Below are 25,869 nucleotides of genomic sequence, written 5' to 3'. Positions count from 1 at the left end.
ATCAATAATTGATGAATTCCAGAAGAATTCAACGTTCAATACTTAAGATTATATATTTTTTTTAGATTATTGTTTATAACAAATTATTTTTATAGTTCCTGAAGAACTTATCCATCCCTGAAGGATAGTGAATCAACTTAATTATATGACGATATAATTTTAGTGATATAATATTGTTTGATTAAATATGTTTAATTTTATAAGGGGTAACTGTTTGATAATTATATGATCATATGTTCATATGAATGTATTTGATTAAAGTGTTTAATAATGAGATACTATTATATTGGTTTTGAATTATACTGGAGGTATTGTATATCTTTGTATTACACAAATGAATTTGGACATAAAATGTATAATAGAAAAGGTATCGATTTTTCCCTCGGGCTTGTACTACACTTATATTATACAATTTAAGCACATGTTATTGTAAACCAGTAGTTTACTTAAATGTGTCGTTGGTAAAACCGGTTGGGTCATCTTGGATATAATATGATGCGAATAATTTGTATTGAAGAACCAGAAGTTTCTTCAATCCATTAAATTTTTGTGTGTTTCTAAAGGAAAATGAAAATTTGAGAAATTGCATTTTTATGATATGAATTGTTGCATAGACTAAAATAGCATGCATATGTATCTACTCACAACCAAAAGTTTGTGAAATTATTTTCTCAACTAATTAGACTAAGATCTTATTTTCTAGATTTTTTTAGAAATTTCTGTATAAGTATCACATATATTATTAAAATTGATATTAAATATCATGTAATATATGTTCATAAAAAGAAAATGGACCCGAAGATCCATTCTTTAGACGTCTAAATTTAATTATATGGTTGATACTTATGAGATCATCAATTCTAAATTATATATTTGAAACACCCAAAGTATGATATTAAGATATTTATTCGCATTAAGCCAACAGTATACTATATCTTAGTCCTCCCTAATTTATTCTTATACTTCTCATCTAAGTGAATATTTGGATGTGTTGTGTATCTTCCAATTGCTCTAATATAATACATTAAGATGAGTCACAAAAGAATATTGGAAAAATATAATTAATATGACTCTCAATTTTGAGGATATATTTTGAGAAAATAATCAAATACTTGATTGCAGCCCAGTAGGCTGATTATCACTTGATAAATTAATTTTCCCAATATTAGGGGGAGGGGATAAGCAGCTGAAATCATGAACAAGAAGTTCAAATGAACAACTAAAATCATGAACAAGAAGTTCAAATGAACAATTTAAAATAAATTGTTGTCTTGATCCTCGTACAAATCAATATGAACCAAAAGTTCAAAATATTATTCATTTGCAAAGTTTATGAAATAAATTATCAGCTGATAATACTCCACTCAAAGTTGATTCTCCTATTGGATAATATAATATTGCAAATGAGTTGTTGATGCGCCTGAAGCATGGTATGAAAGTCGGTTCCAATGTTAAAAGTCCTCTACTAAGAAAAGAAACTAAAAATGACCCAAGTGAGGATATGAAAATGCTAAAAGCACTTTGATCTAATTTAATTTTCAGTTCCAGAAGAACAAATCAAGTACTTGAAATATGAAATAAAGAGATCTCGATAAATTATGTCATGGATGAAATGGAATGGAACCGAAACTGAGATAACCAAATAAAGTCAATATTGACAATGTCTTTTTATACAATATAGCGCTAAAAGTGATCAATGATAACGAGGATCATGAGTCAAAGTCTATTAAAGATGGTAGACTAAGTGAGAATTGGCCAAAATAAATATATTCAATTGAAGAAGAATTAAACTCACTTTACAAGTGACTCACTTTTGGACCTGTAGTCTGAACACCTCAAGGTGTGAAACTAATTGGATATAAATGAGTTTTTGTGAAAAAGAAATATAAGAATGATATGAAGTCTGATTTATTGCTCAATGATTTTCACAAAGACCTAAGATAGATTTTGATAAAAACATATTCACCTGTAGTGGATTCAATCAATTTTTGATTAATTAGTCTTGTAACACATGAAGGACTTAATTTGAACATGATGGATGTAATGACATCTTATTTATATGGTTCACTTAATAGTGACATTTATGTGAAACTCCCTGAAGGGTTCAATATACCAGAGGCACGTAGTTGTGGATCTCGAGAAAACTACTACATAAAATTGAACAAGTCTCTCTATGGGCTGAAAGAATCTGGATGCATGTGGTATAATCGCCTCAGTGAATATTTACTAAATGACGAATATACTAATAACTCAATTTGTCCTTGTATTTTCATAAAATGGTGTGGAAAAGTATTTGCAATAATAGTTGTCTATGTGGATGACATTAGTATTATTGAAACTCCTGAAGAGCTTCCAAAAGCTACAAATTGTTTAAATAAAGATTTTGAGATGAAGGACCTGGAAAAGACAAAATATGTCTAGGTTTCTAAATTGAGCATGTGGACAAAAGAATATTTGTACATCAAAAGGCTATATAGAAAAGTGTTGAAATGATTCTATATGAACAAATGTCACATGTTTCCTACTCCAATATGGTTGTTAGATCATTAGACGTGGAGAAAGATCTTTTTAGGCCTTGAGAAAAGGATAAAAATTGCTTGGTCCAGAAGTACCATATCTTAGTGCAATTGGAGTACTAATGCACCTTGCTAAATATACACATCATGATATATCATTTGCGGTCAATCTATAAGTAAGATAGAATTATTCACCTATACGAAGAAATTGGAAAGCGGTCAAACATATACTTCGTTATCTTAGAGATGCAGGTTACTTGTCAGATTCTCACAATGGTAGATCAGAAAGAGGTTATTTATTTACATGTGATGGTACAACCATTTCATGGAGATCTATGAAACAAATCATGGAAACAACTTCATAAAATCCTGCATAACTATTACCACTACATGAAGTCACTTCGAAGAAGACATTTTAAGCAACGACTACAAAGAATATCGTCTCACATGTAAATGTCTGCGTGAGGGGGAGAAATACATATGTTTTGCACTCTTTTTTCCTTCACCATGGTTTTGTCCCGTTGGGTTTTCCTGGTAAGGTTTTTAACGAGGCAATTCACATTCAAGGGATATTGTACTCTTTTTCCTTCACTAGAATTTTTCCCACTGGGTTATCTCTAGTAAGGTTTTAACGAGGCATATCCTCAATGGACATCCAAGGGGGAGTGTTATGAATAAATATTGTGGATGTCCATATATATTCTTATCTTTCATCTTCATATTCCTTATTAAGTGGTATAGTAAAGTTATGATTTTTCATCTTCCTAATGTCCTATAAATAGATACCACTTTGCAATGTAAAGAGAACTACTTGAAAGATGATAATACAATATTACATTTTCTCTACTCTTTCTCTCCTTCATCTCTCCTTCATCTCTAAGAAGTGTGTTAAATTTATGATTATTACTGTAACACCTATTTTATTTTCGTATTTTGTTTAATTGTGTGCTATGTGATTTATTTAATTATTATGTGTTAATTAAGTGCTTATGTGACATTTGTGTTATTTATTGAGTTTTAATAGTAAATAGCATAAGTTAGTGAGTTAGGTGAATTATTGGGCCTAAGTTGACATTAGTAAGTGAATGGTGTTAATTAGAGCCCATTAGCAATTGAGAATTAGTGAGGGTTTTAGCAAAACAATAGAATTGGGGGGAATTGGGAATTAGAACTCATTTGGCAAAGTTGTGAAAGAATAGAGAAGAGGAGAATCTCAAGGTTGAAGATAGAGTTGACTTCAATCTAAAACCTAAGGTAAGGGTGGAGTTCTTTCATGCTAAAGGGATGTATGATGATGTTTAGGGTGGGTTTAGATGATATGTTGACCCATGGATTGTGTTTTATAGAAACCCTTGGTTTGTGATGAGTTTTCATGAAATTTATGAGTGAAAGCATGTTTTTATGGATGATTGATGGTGAATAATGATTGCTGATGCCTTTGTATGTGTTTAACTGATGTTTAGAATGGGTTTTGAGTGGTGGATGTGATGTTTCGCAGTTCTGTCACGAAGGTGATTTTTCTGCATAATCGCGCGTCCGCTAAGAGGGCTCGGGCTCGCTAAGTGGATGTTGTTTGTTTTTGAAAATTAAAGAGAGCTCGCTAAGCAGAGCTAGTCCGCTAAGCGGAGCTCAGTTTTGGTTCGATTCTGTTTCAGTCTGCTTAAAGCGGGGTTATTGAAATTTTATTTCCATAAGTGAGCTTGAAGGTCGCTAAGCAGACCTTGCTGTGCAAAACTTGTTCAAACTTTGACATGATGTATCTTTTGAACCGTAACTTGTTTTGAAATGCAGTTTGAATTTCCATGAAGCTCTAATTAATATCTTTCCATTGTGTATGCTTTGAATATCCTTGGAAATCTTTATGAATCCTTTCCTTGAATTGAATTGCTTTATGTTGTGAATGTGGTTGTGAAAGGAAGTATTGTTGTATGATGATGATGCAACATAGCGACGTGATTGTAAAGTGACGCATTCTTACGAATTATGGGGATTTTGTTGTTGTTATTGAAGTTCGATATTTTATTGAAAATGTTCGATGGTTGTTTAGAAGATTTCGTGACGTATTGTAATGTTATATTTGTGGATGTGCATCTTTGAATCACATCCATTGCATATTGTATGCCTGAAACTTATGGCAAACACGGCGGCCTGAAAACTATGGCAACCACGACGCCCTTAATGGCAAATACCGACGATGTTCCCAACGGAAACTCTTGAGACGATGGGAGTTTTACTCCGAATGGTACCACATGCATTTGCATAAGTCGAGTCACACTTGAATTGCATTTGATGTTGTTTTGAATGTGTGTTTGTTGTGATGTGATAATGAGATATTATTGCGACGTGATGATGAGATGTTACTGTGATGTATTGAACTCATAATTATAAATGGATATGTGTCATACTTGTTTATTGACATGGTTACCGTTTTGTAAGATGTTTGAATGATGTGAAGTATTGGTAACATGTTATATCATGAGAAGTGGTGATATATGTATGATCTTTACTATGCTTTGAATATTATCATATGTTTCTTTATAATGAATGATATCTCACCCCTTCTGTTTGAATGTCACCCTTTGTTGGTAACGTGCAGGTAACGACGTGGAGTAGCCGTTTAACTTTTAGCTCGTGTCAGTGTGTCTAGGCTCTCATACGTAGCACTCAAGGGACGTCTAGCTTGTTTTAACTATATCTTGCCGTCTTGTCATTTTTGTTATTATATTTGGATATTGTTATCTCTCATTGGATTATGTTGTTATGTCATATAGAGATATGTTGGATTTTTAGTTGCCCATGTTTGGCATGTATGACTGGGATTATGTTGTTGATGTTGTTCCGCTGCGATATTATGACTATTTGAGTATTGATGTTGAATAGATGTGAGTTTCCTCTGTATTACTTGCTATGTATCTATAAATATATATATATATATATATGTGTGTGTGTGTGTGTGTGTGTGTGTGTGTGTGTGTGTGTGTGTGTGTGTGTGTGTGTGTGTGATCATGCGTATGATTTGTTTTACAATTTAATTGTGACGCCTCAAATGTGATGTGTGTTTTTGAGATTTTGCACTCTGATTTTCCTATATATTTTCAGGGTAGATTTGGGGTTCTACAAATAGTGGTATCAGAGTAGGTCGGTCCGTCCGGCCATGTGTCGTGTCATAGTGTAGCCTAACAATTGTTTATTGTTATTTTGTGCTGATTGCTTTTGTGTTGTAGTGAAGAGTTGCGATGGCTGGAAGAAATGATGCTGCGATAGTTGCTGCTTTGGAAGCAATGGCTCAAGATTTGGAACATCAGCAAAATGTTGGTGAGAATGTTGCTTCTCGCAACTTGGCTACCTTCCAAAGAGAGAACCCTCTTGTGTTTAAGGGAACTCATGATCCTGATGGCGCATTGACATGGCTAAAGGAGATTGAGAGAATCTTGCGTCTGATGGATTGCACTCCTGATCAGAAGGTTCGGTATGGGACTCACATGCTAGCAGTCGAGGCTGATAACATGTGGCTAGAGAGTCGTAGAAGATTGGAAGCTAGTGGTGCGGAGATCTCTTGGGTTGTGTTGCGTATAGAGTTCTTAAGGAAGTACTTTCCTGAGGATGTCCGTTGCAAGAAGGGTATTGAATTCCTTGATCTAAGGAAAGGGAACAAGTCTGTTATGGAGTATGCTGCTAAGCTTGGTGAGTTAGCTAAGTTTTACCAACACTGTGATGGAGACAATGGTGAGTTTTCCAAATGCATCAAGTTTGAGAATGGCTTGCGTCCAGAGATTAAGAAGGCAATTAGTTACTAGAAGATTTGCATCTTTGCTATTTGGTTGATTGTTGTCGAACCTATGAGGAAGACAACAATGCTCATTATCGTGTTATTAATGAGAAGAGGGGCAATGGTCAACAAGGCCGTGGTATGCCTTATGAAGCTCCGAATGGAAAGGGTAAGCAGAAAGTTACTGATGGCAAGAGGACTAGTGGGGAAGATGCTCCTGCTGGTGTTGTGTGCTTTAAGTGTGGCAAGGTTGGCCACAAAAGTAATGTGTGTACTGGTGATGCTAAGAGATGTTTCCGTTTTGGTGAGGTTGGGCATATGGCACCTGAGTGCAAGCATAAGCAGGTGGTTTGTTTCAACTGTGGTGAATAAGGACATATTGGAAGCAAGTGTCAGAAACCCAAGAAGGAGAAAGCTAGTTGAAAGGTGTTCGCCTTGTCGGGAACTTAGACCGCTAGTGAGGGTGCACTCATCAGAGGTACTTGTTTCATTAATAGCATTCCTTTGGTTACTATTATTGATATTGGTGCTACGCATTGTTTTATCTCTGATGATTGTGTTGAAAGATTGGGTCTTGTGTTGTCTGCTATGAACAGAGAGATGGTTGTCGATATTCCAGCTAAGGATCGATAACTACTTCTCTTGTGTGTTTAAAGTGTCTGTGTCGATTTTCGACAGAGACTTTCTTGTTGATTTTGTTTTCTTGCCATTGAGAGGATTGAATGTGATCTTGGGGATGAACTGGTTAGAGCATAACCATATTCACATCAATTGATATGATAAGTCTGTGAGGTTTTCTTCTTCTGAAGAGGAAGGTGTTGAGTTGTTGTCTGCTAGAAAGTTGCGTTTGTTGGTGAAAGAGGATGTTCAAGTATTTGCTTTGGTTGCATCAATGTCTGTTGAGAACCAAGCGATCATATAAGAGTTGAAGATGGTGTGCGAATTTCCTGAAGTTTTCCCTGATGGAATTCCCTATGTGCCTCCTAAGAGAGAAGTTAAGTTCTCTATTGATCTTGTATTTGGTACTAGACCTGTGTCTATGGCACCGTACAAGATGTCCGCATCTGCGTTATCCGAATTGAAGAAGCAATTGGAAGAGTTGCTTGAGAAGAAGTTTGTGAGACCTAGTGTGTCATCATGGGGAGCTCCAGTGTTGTTGGTTAAGAAGAAGGATGGAAGTATGAGACTTTGTATTGATTATCGTCAGTTGAATAAGGTGACAATCAAGAACAAGTATCCACTTCCAAGAATTGATGACTTGATGGATCAATTAGTTGGTGCTCGTGTGTTTAGAAAGATTGATCTGAGGTCGGGTTACCATCAGATTAAGGTGAAAGATGAGGATATGCAAAAGACAGCTTTCAGAACATGTTATGGACATTATGAGTATTCTGTAATGCCCTTTGGTATTACTAATGCACCTGGAGTATTTAGGGAGTACATGAACCGTATCTTTCATGAGTATCTGGGTCGTTTTGTGGTGGTATTCATTGATGATATTTTGATTTAGTCTAAATCAGAATCAGGTCATGTTGAGCATTTGAAGTTGGTATTGCAAGTCTTGTGAGAGAAGAAGTTGTATGCCAAGTTGTCCAAGTGTGAGTTCTGGTTGACAGAAGTTAGTTTTCTCGATCATGTCATTTCTGGTGATGGCATTGTCGTGGATCCGTCTAAAGTTGAAGTCGTGTTGAGATGGGAAACTCCTAAGTCGGCTACCGAGATTCGAAGCTTTTTGGGATTAGCTGGATATTATAGAAGGTTGATTGAAGGTTTCTCTAATTTAGCTCTTCTGTTGACTAAGTTGACGTGCAAGGGTAAGGCTTTTGTGTGGGATGTTTCTTGTGAAGAGAGCTTTGCCGAGCTGAAGAAGAGGTTGACATCGGCACCGATTTTGATATTGTCTAATCCGGAAGAATCGTTTGTGGTCTATTGTGATGCTTCTAAGATGGGAATAGGAGGTGTGCTCATGCAGAATGATAAGTTTGTTGCTTATGCGTCAAGGCAGTTGAGAGTTCATGAGAAGAATTATCCTAAGCATGATTTAGAGCTTGCTGCTGTTGTGTTTGTTTTAAAAATTTGGAGGCATTATCTTTATGGTTCTAGATTTGAAGTATTTAGCGACCATAAGAGTTTGAAGTATTTGTTTGATCAGAAGGAATTGAATATGAGACAACGAAGGTGGTTAGAATTATTGAAGGACTATGACATTGGTTTGAATTTACATCCAGGAAAAGCTAATGTTGTGGTTGATGCTTTGAGTCGAAAGACCTTGCATATATCGGCGATGATGGTTAAGGAGTTGGAATTGATTGAGCAATTCAAATATATGAGTTTGGTATGTGAAATGATGCCTAAGAGTGTTTGATTGGGCATGTTGAAGATTAACAATGATTTTCTGGATAATATCAAGGAAACTCAGAAGCTAGATGTGAAATTGGTAGATTCGATGGTTGGAATCGATCAAGTTGAGAATAGTGATTTCAAGTTGGATACGTATGGTGTGTTGAGATTTCGTAATCGGATTTGCATTCCTGATGATGTGGAATTGAAGAGAGCTATTCTCGAGGAAGGTCACAGGAGCAATTTAAGTATTCATCCAAAAGCTACAAAGATGTATCAAGATTTGAAGAGTTTGTTTTGGTGGTCTGGAATGAAGCGTGACATAGCTCAGTTTATGTATGCATGTTTTGATTTGTCAGAAATCGAAAGTTGAACATCAGAAGCCTGCTGGATTAATGCAACCGTTGGTGGTTCCAGAATGGAAATGGGATAGCATTTCTATGGATTTTATGACGGGTTTGCCGAATACCGTGAGAGGATGATTCAGTCGTTAGTGGATTTGTTGAGGGCTTGTGTTCTTGAGCCGGGAGGTACGTGGGATGCTTATCTTCCATTGATCGAGTTCACATACAATAATAGTTACCATTTGAGTATCCGAATGGTACCTTTCTAAGCATTGTATGGTCGGAGGTGTAGGACTCTATTCTGTGGGCATGAATCTGATGAGAGTGTAGTACTTGGACCTGAGATTGTTCGAGAGACTACCGAGAAGATTAAATTGATTCATGAGAAAATGAAGACTTCTCAGAGTAGGCAGAAGAGTTATCATAACAAGAGAATGAAAGATTTGGAGTTTCAAGCTGGTGATCATGTATTCTTGAGAGTTACACCGGTGACTGGTGTGGGGAGAGGCTTGAAGTCGAAGAAGACCACTCTTGGTTTATTAGACCGTATCAGATTTCAGAGAAGGTTAGTAATGTGGCATATAGAGTGGCTTTACCACCTAATCTTTCGAATTTGCATGATGTGTTTCATGTGTCGCAACTTCGGAAGTATATTTCGGATCCTTCGGATGTAATTCATATGGATGATGTGCAAGTGCGGGATAATCTCACGGTGGATACTATGCCGATAAGGATTAAGGATCGCGACATGAAGACGCTTAGAGGCAAGGAGATTATTTTGGTGAAGGTGGTTTGGTCGGGAGCTACCGATGAGAGTTTGACGTGGGAGTTGGAGAGCAAGATGCACGAGTCGTATCCCGAGATGTTTGATTGAGGTAATTTTCGAGGACGAAAATATTCTAAGTGGGTGAGAGTTTTAAAACCCATTTTATTTTCGTATTTTATTTAATTGTGTGCTATGTGATTTATTTAGGTATTATGTGTTAATTAAGTGCTTATGTGACATTTGTATTATTTATTGAGTTTTAATAGTAAATAGCATAAGTTAGTGAGTTAGGTGAGTTATTGGGTCTAAGTTGGCATTAGTAAGTGAAGGGTGTTAATTAGAGCCCATTAAAAATTGATAATTAGTGAGAGTTTTATTAAAACAAGAGAATTGAGGGGAATTGGGAATTAGAACTCATTTGGCAAAGTTATGAAAGAAGAGAAGAGAGAAGAGGAGAATCTCAAGGTTGAAGATAGAGTTGGCTTCAATCCAAAACCTAAGGTAAGGGTGGGATTCTTTCATGCTAAAGGGATGTATAATGATGTTTAGGGTGGGTTTAGATTATATGTTGAACCATGGATTGTGTGTTATAGAAACCCTTGGTTTGTGATGAGTTTTCATGAAACTTATATGTGAAAGCATGTTTTTATGGATGATTGATGATGAATAATGATTGATGATGCCTTTATATGTGTTTAATTGATGTTTAGAATGGGTTTTGAGTGGTGGATGTGAGGTTTCGCAGTTCTGTCACGAAGGTGATTTTTCTGCATAATCGTGCGTCCGCTAAGCAGGCTCAGGCTCGCTAAGCGGATGCTGTTTGTTTTTGAAAATTAAAGAGAGCTCGCTAAGTGGAGCTCAATTTTGGTTCGCTTCTGTTTGAGTCTCCTTGAAGCGGGGATATTAAAAATTAATTTCCATAAGCGCGCTTGAAGGTCGCTAAGCGGACCTTGCTGTGCAAAACTTGTTCAAACTTTGACATGATGTATCTATTGAACCGTAACTTGTTTTTAAATGTCGTTTGAACTTCCATGAAGCTCTAATTAATATCTTTCCATTGTGTATGCTTTGAATATCCTTGGAAATATTTATGAATCCTTTCCTTAAATTGAATTGCTTTATGTTGTGAATGTGGTTGTGAAATGAAGTATTGTTGTATGATGATGATGCAACGTAGCGACGTGATTGTAAATTGACGCATTCTTACGAATGATGGGGATTTTGTTATTGTTGTTATTGAAGTTCGACATTTTATTGAAAATGTTCGATGGTTGTTTGGACGATGTTGTGACGTATTGTTATGTTGTATTTGTGGATGTGCATCTTTGAGTCGCATCCATTGCATATTGTATGCCTAAAACTTATGGCAAACACAACGGCTTGAAAACTAGGGCAACCACGATGGCCTTAATGGAAAATAGCAACTATGTACCCAATGGCAACTCTTGAGACGATGGAGAGACTTACAAAGTTGTATATTGAGAAGATTGTCATGAGATGTCGTGATCAAGTTTGTATTCCTAATGTTCGTATTTGAAAAAGAGGGTTTTGGATGAAGGTCATTGTAGTAGTTTGAGTATTCATCCTGGTGCTACTAAGATGTATCAAGATTTGAGAGGGTTATTTTGGTGGCAAGGTATGAAGAAGGATATGGAGGAATTTGTTTGTTCGTGTTTGACTTGTCAGAAGTCAAATATCGAGCATCAGAAGCCGTCTGGTTTGATGCAACCGTTATCCATTTTTGAGTGGAAGTGGAATAGCATTCTATGGATTTTGTTTCGGGTTTACCGAGGACATCGAGTAATTGTGAGGCGATTTGGGTCATTGTGGATATATTGACGAAATCTGCTCACTTTATTCTGATAAAAATGGATTACCTGATGGAGAGACTTACAAAGTTGTATATTGAAAAGATTGTTTGTTTGCATGGTATTTGTAACACCCCATATTTTCCGTTTATTAATTTAATTTGGATTTAAATTAATTAATTGGAATTTTGGTATTTTAATTTGGAGTTAACTGGAAAATTATGGAATAAGAGCTATTGGGCTTATGGTGTAATGTTAGTAAAAGAGGGGTGCTATTTGGTTAGGCCATTTACTAAGTTGTGTTCATTTTATTTTATTTTTCGTAAAATAAAAAAAGAGCCAATTGGGAGAAAAAGAAGAACATGTAAAAGAGCAAAGGAGAGAAGAAGAAAAGGAAGAAGGGAACCTTCAAGAACTCCGATCATAGGTAAGGGGGGACTCTTCCTTTTAGTATCTATTATGTGATTATAGGTAATAGGACTGATTAGGATATTATTTGATTCAATTAGTTGTATTGGGATTTGGATTATTAGGTTTAGGGAGGTTATAATTGAAGAAATTGCATATATTATTGGTTGATAATGTGTTGTTTTGATGTATAATGATGTATGATGATGTAATTGATGATTATTTGGCTTTATATGATGTTTAGAATTGATTTTAGACCTTGGATTTGTGAAATCGCAGGGTCTGTCGCAGACCTGCGAATCTGCAAAATTGCATGTCTGCTAAGCGGAGGGGGGTCCGCTAAGCAGAGGACCTGACTTGGTTAGCTTCTGTCAAGGGTCGCTAGTGGTCCGTTGAGCAAAGGTCTGAAGGAAGTTCGCTTCTGTCACAAGTCGCTAGTGGTTCGCTGAGCAGACCCTGCTGTGAATAATTTTTTCTAAACTTTAAAATAGCGTATCTTTTGATCCGTGTATCCTTCTTAGTGCCGTTTTGGACAATGTAAAGAAAATTAAATATTTTATATGATGAATGGGTGGGATGGGCAGTTTCCCGACTTATTTTTAAAATGGATTTAATTGCTTTGCGTAACGAAATATTGTGCACATGTGTGATTGTGTGAATATGAGAATGTTTCGGTGTGATGACAAATGAATGGTGGTTACTGTTAGGGTTGTTATTATGAATGTGTGAATAATTGAATGATTGTGAAAACATGTACATACTTTGTCGGTGATGAAAATGGTAAGTTACGGTGAGACGATGCGGTGCATCGGATTGGTGATGTTTTTAAATATGTTATATGTATGCATTCATTCATATGCATTCGGCGATGGATCCCAATGATTATTTGGATCAATAGTGGACATAATTCCCATCGTGTGGAATTTGTGTCGTTTGGGCCGTATCTTGGTGATGTTTAGATCGTTCGGGTGGATTAAGTCCACGGATTATTGGTACCACATGGATAGTGTCAGTTGGTCCATATGCATATTGATATAACATGATTGAATGAGTTTCAGTGTTATATTTTGGTGATGTCATTGTTGGTTTGGTTACTTGATAATTGTATGAAAATCTTAATATAATGCAATTTGGGTGAATGGTATGCTATGATGTTATGTTGCTTATGAATGCATAATATTTATTAATTGTGAATGAGACTCACCCTTACATGTTGTCATTTTTCAGATTGAGGATAGCGGCTTTCGACTTTGTGAGGATTAGCTCATAAGTCAGTGTGTTTAGTGTAGCGTCAAGTGTCATGCTCTGATATTGTAACATTGGGGAACACTAGTTTTGAGTTTATAACTTTAATTGTTTGTCTTTGGGTTATTTTATGGGATATGGTATCAAAGATGTTGTGCCTATCCGTTTGATTAATTTTCCGCTATGTTGACATGAGATGTTGTGAACTATCGATGAATGTTCCTTAGTTAATGCATGACAATAAAGCACGTTATTTTGTGTTTTAAATCGAATTGTGGCACCCTTGTTTCATGTTACTCTAATTATTTATTTAATTGCCGCGGGGCTTAGAAGGGTGTTACAATAGTGGTATTAGAGCATAGTTGGTCGTTGTGACCAGAGTCTTAGTGTCCGTTATTCCTTTGTATGCGACGAGTGCGAGTTATCGTTGTCGATAGTTTTGGTTCTAATGGAATTGTTTTGTGGATTAGCAGAACAATGGCTGGAAGAGGTGGAAGACACGATGATGCTATCGCTGAGGCTTTGAGCATGATTACTGGTGTGCTGGGAGGAAATGCATATGGAGCTGGGATTGGTGCTGACAGGAAATTGGGAAATTTTCAGAGGAATAATCCTCCATTGTTCAAGGGCACGCATGATCCTGAAGGTGCTCAGAAGTGGCTAAAGGAGATCGAGAGGATTTTTGGAGTCATTGATTGTGCTGAAAACCTAAAAGTAAGGTATGGTACTCATATGTTGTGCAAAGAGGCTGATGACTGGTGGATGGCTACTAGAGCTGAATTGGATGCTGATGGTGTAGCTATTTCTTGGGCTGTGTTCAAAAGAGAGTTTCTGATGAGGTATTTTCCTGAAGACGTTCGAGGCAGGAAAGAAATTGAATTTTTGGAGTTGACTCAAGGTAACATGACGGTACCAGAGTATGCTTCAAAATTTGTTAAGTTGGCAAAGTACTACGTTCACTACAACAATGATGAAGCTAGTGAATTCTCAAAGTGTATCAAATTTGAGAATGGTCTTCGTGACGAGATCAAGCAAGGTATCAGGTATCAGAGGATTCGGCGATTTGTAGTAGGATCTTCGAAGAGGATAACATCAAGCTGAAGTCATCTCACTCTCGCGAGTTGGTTGACAAGAAAGGTAAAAAGCCTATGGATAGAGGTAAGCCATATGGTAGAGGAAATCCTAAAGCTGGTGATTGGAAGAGGCCTAGTGGGGGAGATTCTGATGCTCCCGTTAAGTGCTACAACTGTGGTGAGACTGGGCATAGAAGGAATGAGTGTAAGAGTGGGGAAAAGAAATGCTTCAAGTGTGGTAAGGCGGGTCATATTGTTTCTGTCTGTAGGATGAAGACAGTGACTTGCTATAATTGCGGCGAAGAAGGCTATATTAGCCCACAGTGCACTAAACCGAAGAAGAATTAGGCTGGTGGGAAGGTCTTTGCCTTGTCTGGATCAGAGACTACTCCGGAGGATCGGCTGATTAAAGGTACGTGTTTTATCCATGGCACACCTTTAATTGCAATTATTGATACTAGAGCAACACATTCGTTTATTTCGTTTGATTGTGCTAAAAGATTGGGATTAGAAATATCTTATATTAATGGAAGTATGGTTATTGATACTCATGCGTCGGGTTCAGTAACTACTTCTCCTGCTTGTTTGAATTGTACGGTTGATATATTTGGTAGAAAATTTTGGATGGACTTAGTGTGCCTTCCTCTTGAACAACTTGACATTATTCTGGGAATGAACTGGTTGGAATTCAACCGGGTTCATATTAATTGCTTTACGAAGACGTTTATCTTTCCTGAAGAGAGCAGTGTTGAGGATTTGGCGATGACTACTAAGCAGGTAAATGAAGCGGTCAAAGATGGGACTGCAATGTTCATATTATTTGCATCCATGGAGGTGAAAGGGAAAGCAGTGAGTAATGAATTATCGGTAGTACGAGACTTTCCAGAGGTTTTTCCAGAAGCGGTTCGAGAGATGCCACCTGAGAGGGAAGTGGAGTTTGCGATCGAATTAATTCCTGGGACGAGTCCTGTGTTGATGGCGCCTTATCACATGTAGGCATCCAAATTGACTGAATTGAAGAGTCAATTAGAAGAGTTGCTTGAGAAGGAATTCATTCGTCCTAGTGTTTCGTCGTCGGGTGCACCAGTGTTGTTGGTAAAGAAGAAAGAAGGTTCGATGAGACTATGCATGGATTATAGACAGTTGAACAAGGTTACTATCAAGAATCGATATTCATTACCGAGGATTGATGACTTGACGGATCAGCTGGTCGGAGCAAGTGTATTCAGTAAAATTGATTTGAGGTCTGGATATCATCATATTCATGTGAAAGCAGACGATATTTAGAAGATTGTGTTCAGAACGAGGTATGGTCATTACGAGTATAGCGTGATGCCATTTAGGGTTACTAATGCGCCTGGTGTATTTATGGAGTATATGAATAGGATCTTTCATCCTTATCTCGACAAGTTTGTTGTGGTGTTTATAGATGATATTCTGGTATATTTTAAGAACAAGGAAGAGCATCCGGGTCATCTTAGAATTGTGTTGGAATTGTTGAAAGAAAAGAAGCTTTATGCGAAGTTGTCGAAGTGTGAATTCTGGTTGAGCAAAGTGAGTTTTCTTGGTCATGTGATTTCCAAGAATGGTATTGTCATAGATCCGATGAAAGTAGAAGCGGTATCTTAGTGGGAAGCTCCAAAGTCAGTTTCCAAGATTCGTAGTTTCTTGGATCTTGCAGGTTACTATAGAAAGTTTATCGAAGGATTTTCGAGGTTAGCATTACCATTAACCAAGTTGACTAGGAAGGGTGTCATACCCCAAAATTTGCCTACACTATTTCTCTTATACAAATACATATCAATACACAAAGCTCCAAGACACACTCTCCTAAACAGTGCCTCTGAATTAGGGTTTTGCTTTTCTCAAAGAAAAGTCAGATTCTGATATCTACAATGGACTCCATGGCCTCATATATGCTTCAAAGAATCCTCATGCCAAGTTTCAAGCATTAATTCAAAAGATTGCTCATTCAATGGCCCAAACGATCAATAATTGACTAGTGGACCTAAAAGTCAAACTATGGTCAAACCACAGTCAAAACTGCTGATTTTTGGTCAACATCCTCATTATGAAGTTTAATTCATCATTTGATCACGTATTGATCATGATTTATCAAGGAAAGCTCCGAAATCTTCAAATGTCCAAGTTACTAATTTAGGGTTTTGAACTAAAAGTCAACCCAACTTTGACTGATCGTATCTCTCTCATACATTATCATAAATTCCTCAACCAAAGCTCATTCTCAAGGAAATTCAATTCTCTACAACTTTTATGTTGGGTCCAAGATCCAGAAATGCTTCCGCATAAGAGATATAGGCTAAAACAGTACAGGTCCTTCTAAGAGATCGCAAAAAGTCGTCTTTTTCAAAAGCTCATAACTTGAACATGGTAGACTCAATTGAGATGAAACCAAAAGGAGCTTTTAAAGGACTCTTTAAGGTTTCCAATAAGCCCTAGAACACTTTCATATGATAAAAATTGAGAGGGTTATGAATAGCAGAAGTTGGGTAATTTTTGGAAAAGGCACAAAAGGCTAAGTTAAGAATTTTGTGTTTTTAAGTAATGGGCCATGGATTGTGGATTACCCACGTGATTTTAAGAAAAAAATGAGCCCAAAGACTATTTGGATTATATTCTATGGTTTTATTTTATTTTTATTTGGATTTATTCATATAAATTCAATATTAAATCAAATAAACCAAATAAAATCTAAATCAATTCAAATAAAATCATGGAAAATTCTTATTAACCAAATCAAGGCCAAATTCATCCAAAAGAAACGTGAAAAAGTTTGGAAAATAGAGTTGAGCCATAATTGGAAATATTTTATACAAAATCAAATCAAAATTTTTTCTTCAAATCAAATTGATTCCTTCCAATTCTATTGACCTAATTTATCCCATTATATATTCACAACAATACTCAGCAATAGGGGACGGAAAGGAGGTGAGAAAAAGGTTTCCAAAGATTGTATAAAAACTCAAAAATTAGGGCAACAAAAAAATTGGTGGCAGCCATTCTTGATCGATTTCAAAGGCCGATTCATCTTCCTGATACTCCCAAAGCTCGATTCAGATTATCAAACAATCCAAAACGAGCCCAGAATCATCCATACGAGGTTGCACCACTTGGTAAGTTTTCTTGAATTCCAAAACCTTCGCATTAGGCCATATAAATGATTAGATGCATACGTTCATGTTCATATGAGTATTTGTGACTGTTTAGAACCAGATTTCGCAAGGTTTGACGTGGAAACAATGAGTCACCATTGTTAAGGCTTAAGGTCGGTGAAGCCCGGTTACCACGTTTGCAGGAGATTTCAGTCGAAACTAACGATTTTATTGAACTCGCAGCGTTGTTTTTAGTGTATCTGGATGGTTTTGTTTTGCGTTTTCATGCGATTTGCAGGTGTCACGATGAGAGGCTCATCGGAAGAGAAGAACGGAACTGTACAGTTCCGGTGGCGTTAGTTCCCTGGGGTTGAAGATCAACGCGTGGCGACGCACGATTGGAGGGTTTGAAACCACAAATTCTGGACTGCGCGCGCAAGATTGCTATTGGCCAGTCAATGTGGTCAGCACACTCTCTCTCTCTGTGATTGGTCATTCAAACGACTGTGGGCCCAGGTTTACTCATTCTTTGAATTTCCAAATTATTTGTGAGTTTTATATATTAATGATTTTATGTGTTTTAATAACAACATGAATAACTGGCACACATGGCAAAGCAAGCGTTGCATTCACTAGAGGGTCCTGGGTTCGAACCCCAGGTGTTTCAAACTAATTTTTATGGTAATTTCCAATGAGATCCAGTGCCTGCTGCCATATGCGACAACCATACGGCCTCATCTCGCACCCATCAGATCCAGCCTCTTCCAGATCCAATGCATGTCATGACGCAGTCCACCATGCTCCTCCACAAGCTTACCACGTAGAATCAGAATTAAGTCCCTTATTGTTTTTTTATTTTATTATTTACTTTGTTTTATTTTTAATCATTTATACCTTATTATTTATTTCTTCTTTTAATGTATTTCTTTTAAAACATTATTTTATAATAATTTTATTTAACTATTTATTTGTTTAATCGAAGATTCGGTTTTTTTTCCTCATAACATTAAAAAATAATAAAAAAAGATATTACTTTACACAGGTTTTTTTAATTAATTAAGTTAAGGTTTTTACACTAATAATTATTTTGGGCTAATTAATTTATGCCTTAAACCCTGATTTTTATCATGATCACCTTATTGGTAGGTATTATCCATTAACACATTTTAAGCCTTACAAACCTCTTTTGGGTCACAATAAGTTTTCTTAAAAAACCTGGTTTGTAAACCCTTAGGGTTTGTGATCAATTAGGGTTTAGATCAGTCAATGCACTAACCTTTTTCTGTGTTTGTTTTAATTTTCAGGGTTAATCAAAGAGATCTTCCGACTACGCGCCCTACCAATCCAGAAGCTAAGTTTATAATCTTTTTTATTTTATTTAAATATTATTTCTCTTTTTTTGAATTAGGGTTTACATAAATAGTTGATGAACCTCCCCTACACTCACTGTTATTTATTTTCTATTATTTTCTCAGATGATCGTCCTCAATCAAGGTTCGAGTAAGATCAAGGTTGAGATCAAGGCTGAAGATGTCAAATTAATTTTATATTTTATTTTCCCCCCATCCCCGCAGGTGTTTATTGTAATAGCGTAGGGTTTTAATTCTGCCTTTTAATTTCTGTCAATTTTAAACTGCGTGGTTAGTAATATTAGGGAGTGCAAGCCTTTAACAGATTTAGATCACTAATTACAAGATAACAATATCTGAATTAATCACGTGATTGTGCCACACACACACCTTTAGGGTAATCCCTCTTGTTGCCTTTGTTGCCTGTTGCCTTATAAACCTGTCGCCTCTAAGTATGCTAAATAGTCAAAGTCCCTCGATTCCGAGGATACCTAAAGCAATGTTGCCTTCAAAGTTATTGAAACTCCCTCGATGTTGCCTCGTCTTTATTGCTAAGGTATCCTCGCATGATGCCTCAAATGACTATTATGTCCTTCCCTTAGACTACCTGCCTTCTTTATGGCAAGGGACAGTCTTGTGGCGAATGATAATTTCTCGATGACCCTTCAAACATCCAATTGAAAGGCTTCCTGCCCTCTCATGGTATGGGTAGATCCTTTCACCCGAAAAGCTAAAAGAACGATTTTTCAAAACTTAGGGTAGTTGCTACTAATTGCTTGCTCTAAATTCAAAACTCTTTTCCCACTAGTTTTCAAATACTTTTCAAAAGACTACGCTTATTTACAAGCTAAAGTCCTTAACAAAGTTTTTACTATTCACACTCCGCTTTTTTCAAACAATTCAAACAAACAAGTGAGCTAAGCAATTAAGAGCCCATGGAAAACCATGGATGCAAAGGGTGCTTTTTAAACCTTCCCTTTGTATAACTTACCCCCCGAACTCAAAATCTTTAAAAAGGTCTTTTTCTGTTCTTTTAGCCTTTCTTATTGGATAAAATAAAAGTCGGTGGCGACTCTTGCTATCCGCACATTTCGATATAAAGTCAGTTCACCGTATTACAGAACTGGTGACTCTGCTGGGGAAGCTTTCGAATAAAAGAGGGTTTACCTTAGAGCTAGGATCACTTTAAATTTGTTTGACTTGTTTGCTTTATCTTTAAAGGATGTTTTGGGTATTCTGCTGTGTGAAAGATCCTACACCCGGATCTAGTGTACCTTAGGTATGTGGCATTAGACCAGGGAGGCTGTACGACATGTATCGTTATGGTTGAACTGGTGGCCACCGTTAGTGCGACGCTTTGGTTTGTCCTGATGGCCCTTGAATATGATCGAGGAGACATTTGGCTACCGCGTGGTGTCACAAGCACTAATTCGCCCATAGAACCTTAGTTGAACTTAACTTTGGCCTATAGGAAGTAGCGAGATAACTGGCTTTGGATTCCTGACTGAAGTCGGTTGATACTCGATGCTACACTCATTGAGATTGGACTCTAGGGATGCTTTTGGCTGGCCGATCGAGTGCCATGTTGAGACAATGCCTGCGAGAAAGATCAGGGACATGAGCACCATAGAACCCGGTTACTATTCAAGGACAAGTTGAAACAACTTAACTTCAGTGGGGAGGGTACTTACCTACGAACTTCACGCAAGCCTTTAAACCTAAGGACACTTGTGTGACTTGTCTGTGCTTGCTACTAACCCTTTGGTTTTCTTGCAGGTTTTTCTTGTGGGACTCACTCGTCCTTATTACCCTACGTTTTTTCTGATGCATTGCATTCACATGACATCATGACATCATGACATCATACGCATAACATGATTTAACTAACCCTTTCAAGGAACTTAGGGATTTAGGGCGTACAATTTCAGGTGCTCTTATCAAGGACTAAATTCCTAATCAAGGGGCAAGAGGATTTATTTTCCTCTAGCCACATGTCTCCTAATTCAGAGACGTTGTACCTATTAAGGGGGCAAGAGGATTTATTTTCCTCTAGCCATGTACCTTCAAAGTCAGAAGTTCCGGAATCAGAGGCTATGACCCACTGGATATGGTGAGCTTGATTCCCATAGAAGAACATCCAAAAATCAGAGTTCTTCAAACGAAGAAGCGACCAAATCATTTTTTACGTTGCTAACTAAATTTCTGGAGATCCTTGAAAATATTGCATCTGCATTCATAACATTGCATCACAGGTTTCCACCACAGGTTTATCACCTCCTCGCTGTTTATTTCAGCACAAATGGATCTCGAGCAATCAGTCAAAAATCTTCAGGCTCAGAACAACCAATTCCGAGAGATGATCTTTAACTCGGCCAAGGGGCAAGAAGAATTAAAGGCACTCCTAATCTTGGGGTACAATTACAATGCGAGATGCACTTATTATTCGAACAATCCTGGTTATGGTGTAAAGGATGGTAGACCGTTGAAGCGTGCCATTAAAGATTTAATCATGACACTCAAATCAGAAAAGACCGCGACAATGAAGTCACGACAACTGAGTCACGACAACAAAGTCACGACAACTGAGTCACGATAATGGAATCACGACAACTGAGTCACGATAAGGGAATCACGACAACTGAGTCACGATAATGGAATCACGACAACTGAGTCACGACAACGAAGTCACGACAACTGAGTCACGATAATGAAATCATGACAACTGAGTCACGATAATGGAATCACAACTACAAAGTCACGACAACTGAGTCACGATAATGGAATCACGACAACTGAGTCACAACAATCAATTCACTCATATGATCCAGACGCTCAGGGCAATCGAGCCAACGAATTCTAACACCTACTATAAACCCAATGCGAGGTGCGCGTACCATTCCAATAGTCTTGGACATTACACAAACAATTGTTGGACATTAAAGAATAAGATTCAAGATCTGATCAATGACGGAGAAATCAAATCCAACCCTTCTGAAACCCCTGTGGTGATCACCACCCCTATGCCTAGTCATGACAAGATTGATTGACGTCCCGACGGACAAACTTTTGAATCATTAGATCTACTTTCATTTGCAAGTTCTTTCCTGTTTGTTTAAACATTTGACTCATGATAAACATTATTTGTTTTAATAATCATCATCAGTGCATTGCATATGTTTGTCTTGAATAATTTATTTCGCTATCACTCATTTTAAATTGTGTCTTTACTTTGCATATGTTTTATTCAACTCCTGTCAAAGCTGTATGCCTTTCGAGGGAGGATGATGAAAACGATACCGCAACCTCATACAGTATGCTTTTGAGCGGACTATGCTGACGATGTACAGGCATTATTTCAATTCTTAAATAGTGGAGATATAAGGATGTTAATCCCTCGTCAACCCCTTTGAGCCTAAGAAGTAGAAGTTTCTTTCTTGTACTAATTAAAACCCTTGATCATAACCTGGGGCAGGGTAGTTCTCAGTTTATCTGGCTGTGCATTCTATTTTAAGAGAATCATTCAGTACACCTTTCAACAAAGGTTTCAATCATAAACGTTCAACCACACACATCAAAGAAGTGTTGGAGATGTCAATCAAAAGACAATGATGGTTCATCAATCATCAAACAAAGCAGTCAATATCTTTCAAAAAGAAAAAAGGAAAAAATGAAAAAACATATATACAAAGAAAAGCCTGCTAAGTCAAAAGATCAAAAGATGACTTAGGCAAAAATCAAGGCATCCCGCTGACTGTAAGCTCAAAATAGACAGCTCAGGCAAAAGTTATGGATATCAAAAAATGAAAAAAGAAGTCAATAAATGCTTGAACAACTCAAAGTTGTGATTACCAAAAGGAAGAAGTGACTGCCATCTCAAAAAGTTCCCTCTGTTTGTGAACCATCATCATTATCAAAGGTGAAAATCCAAAAGTCTTTTGGAACCTGAATGCATAAGTTGAATCAACTGAGCTTAGGATTGAAGATCATCACGAAGAGGGGTGGGTACAATCAAATTTTGAGCCTTTATCCTTTGTTTCTTAAACCGTGAACCAAGCCACGTTACAACCCTTGAAAGTCCTAATTGAAGCATGGTTAGTTCAAAAGCATATTGTCACCAAAAGGGTATCCTGACTCCTTAAGGTTTACCACAAATGCCGAGTTGATATCACGTTTTTACAAACATCACATTGTTACAAATATCATGCTTTTACAAATATCACGCTTTTTACATCTTCTGTTTAAATGCTTTCAAAAATTAAGACAAACGTATGCATTGTATCTCATGAATTCATTATTAAACATATTCTGCTACATAATTTCAAATGTTAGCATCAGAATAAATTTTCACAAGGTATGGCTAATGACTGAAAGTTATCCCGACAAACAAAATTACTCCAAGAAGCCATGTCTCTTACGTATACAAGGGGCATGACATGTTTTGTCCAATCAATCTAGGGCAATCAAGTCAAGATTCCGAGAATCTCTCACGGATGCTCAAACAATCAGGGGCATGCATCCAAGTATATCTAAAGCTACTCCCCAATCAAGGAGACATTGTCATGAGTCTATGACTACTGGGGGCATATCGCCCATAATGTACATCTCATAAAGTCCTCGCGAGGCGAATCTTTCCAAAGTTCCTGCTAACTGAGGCAAATCTATGCAAGTCCAGTTCAACATCTTGATCAATACTCAGTGGCGTGTCCTAAATCAAATGGTAGTTACTATAATACTGGGGGCAACTTGCAAGACACCCACATCTCCCCACAGAGCCGAGTTCACAAGATCATATCCCCATAGAGTAATCATTAAGAAGATATCTTCAAAAGTTCTCGTCTCGACAAAGACAGGGCTCCCCAACAGAGTTTGCATCTTCAACACTACCGGTTCTCCAATACTTTTCTCTTCTCCAACATGGCGTATTAATGTCTTTATCCCCAATCAGGGTACATCAAGTTACTGATCGTCCCCAAGCAGAAATCATAAATCCCCAGCTGAGCATATTCAAGATTAGATCAAACATCAAAGTTACAATGACATGGAGATCCACCTTCTCAATCAAGATGTATCAAATAGCACAAATCATAGTCATACATCATAAATCATAAATATATTCATACAATTGCATACATGTTCATACATAATACCTAAAGCATCGCAACAAGTGCGTACATAACATGCGAGGTTCTCATTTATTTTGAGAATCCCGTCACATAAACGCATTACATGCATCATGACATGGCATAAAAAACTAACTTTACCTTTTTCAGGTTACTGCTGCAGTCAAATAAACATTATCAACACCTTTCAGATCTAAGTCGATACCTTGGACGGTTCCTTAACAATCTACCTTCAGATCTAAGTCGATACCTTGGACGGTTCCTTAATGATCTACCTTTGGAGTTAAGTCGATGCCTTGGACGGTTCCTTAATGATCCACCTTCAGAGTTAAGTCGATACCTTGGACGGTTCCTTAACAATCTACCTTCAGATCTAAGTCGATACCTTGGACGGTTCCTTAATGATCTACCTTTGGAGTTAAGTCGATACCTTGGACGGTTCCTTAATGATCCACCTTCAGAGTTAAGTCGATACCTTGGACGGTTCCTTAACAATCTACCTTCAGATCTAAGTCGATACCTTGGACGGTTCCTTAATGATCTACCTTTGGGAGTTAAGTCGATACCTTGGACGGTTCCTTAATGATCCACCTTCAGAGTTAAGTCGATACCTTGGACGGTTCCTTAACAATCTACCTTCAGATCTAAGTCGATACCTTGGACGGTTCCTTAATGATCAACCTTTGGAGTTAAGTCGATACCTTGGACGGTTCCTTAATGATCCACCTTCAGAGTTAAGTCGATAACTTGGACGGTTCCTTAACAATCTACTTCCAGATTTAAGTCGATATCTCACATGATTCCTTAAACAACCAACTTTTCAAAATCTAAAAGCGGTAACCTCGGGCGGTTCCGTAACGATCAACACTCAAACACTCCAAACATAATCTAATGCATGATTTACTAGATGGCATCTGAAGGATAGAAAAACACTTAGAAAGGGGGGGTTTGAATTAGTGTAGCTTTAAAAACTTGACAGATAAAAATAAAATGCACAGTTATTTTTATCCTGGTTCGTTGTTAACTAAACTACTCCAGTCCACCCCCGCAGAGATGATTTACCTCAACTGAGGATTTAATCCACTAATCGCACGGATTACAATGGTTTTCCACTTAGTCAGCAACTAAGTCTTCCAGAGTCTTCTGATCACACACTGATCACTCCAGGAACACTGCTTAGATACCCTCTAAGACTTTTCTAGAGTCTACTGATCCACACGATCACTCTAGTTACAATCTGCTTAGTTCACTCCTAAGACCTCCTAGAGTATTCTGATCCACACGATCACTCTAGTTCCTTACAACTTAATGTAATTCTAAGAGTATTACAAATGCTTCTTAAAAGCGATAATCACAACTGTGATATTTCTCTTAACGTTTAAGCTTAATCTCACTAATATATTACAACAGCAATGTAGTGAGCTTTGATGAAGATGAAGATTCTGAGTTTAGATTTGAACAGAGTTTCAGCAAGTTGAATAAGCGTTGTTTTGTTCAGGATCGTTAAAATCGTCAACCTTGCTTCTCATCAGAACTTCATATTTATAGGCGTTGGAGAAGATGACCGTTGAATGCATTTAATGCTTTGCGTGTTCCGTACAGCATCGCATTTAATGTTATACGCTTTTGTCAACTACCTCGAGCCTTGTTCACGCTGTGTCTACTGACGTAGCCTTTAGTAGCTTTTAACGTTCCTTTTGTCAGTCAGCGTAGCCTGCCACTTGTACTTTCTTCTGATCTGATGTTTGTGAATACAACGTTTGAATATCATCAGAGTCAAACAGCTTGGTGCATAGCATCTTCTGATCTTCTGACCTTGAAGTGCTTCTGAGCGTGATACCATCAGAACTTCAGTGCTTCTGTTCTCTTGTTCTTCTGATGCTTCCATAGACCCATGTTCTGATTCTGCTTCGACCATCTTCTGATGTCTTGCCAGACCATGTTCTGATGTTGCATGCTGAACCCTTTGAGACAAAGCTTCTGAGCGCTGAATTATGCGTACTCTTTATATATTTCCT

At 37.3% G+C, this 25,869-nt stretch overlaps 1 protein-coding gene across 1 annotated transcript; it reads left to right on the top strand.

The window, feature by feature from the left end:
• Positions 1-5,998: 5,998 nt before the first annotated feature.
• On the top strand, positions 5,999-7,207 carry LOC131642558 (uncharacterized). Its single transcript, XM_058912798.1, has 3 exons — positions 5,999-6,242; positions 6,365-6,630; positions 7,070-7,207. Exons 1-3 carry the CDS (start codon positions 5,999-6,001, stop codon positions 7,205-7,207), a joined length of 648 nt encoding a protein of 215 aa, XP_058768781.1.
• Positions 7,208-25,869: the final 18,662 nt, after the last annotated feature.

This window comes from Vicia villosa, unplaced genomic scaffold (genome assembly GCF_029867415.1).
Source record: "Vicia villosa cultivar HV-30 ecotype Madison, WI unplaced genomic scaffold, Vvil1.0 ctg.005271F_1_1, whole genome shotgun sequence".
NCBI lineage: Eukaryota > Viridiplantae > Streptophyta > Magnoliopsida > Fabales > Fabaceae > Vicia > Vicia villosa.
Note: the sequence above shows the minus strand (reverse complement) of the source record. Positions and strands in the feature narration are given on the sequence as shown.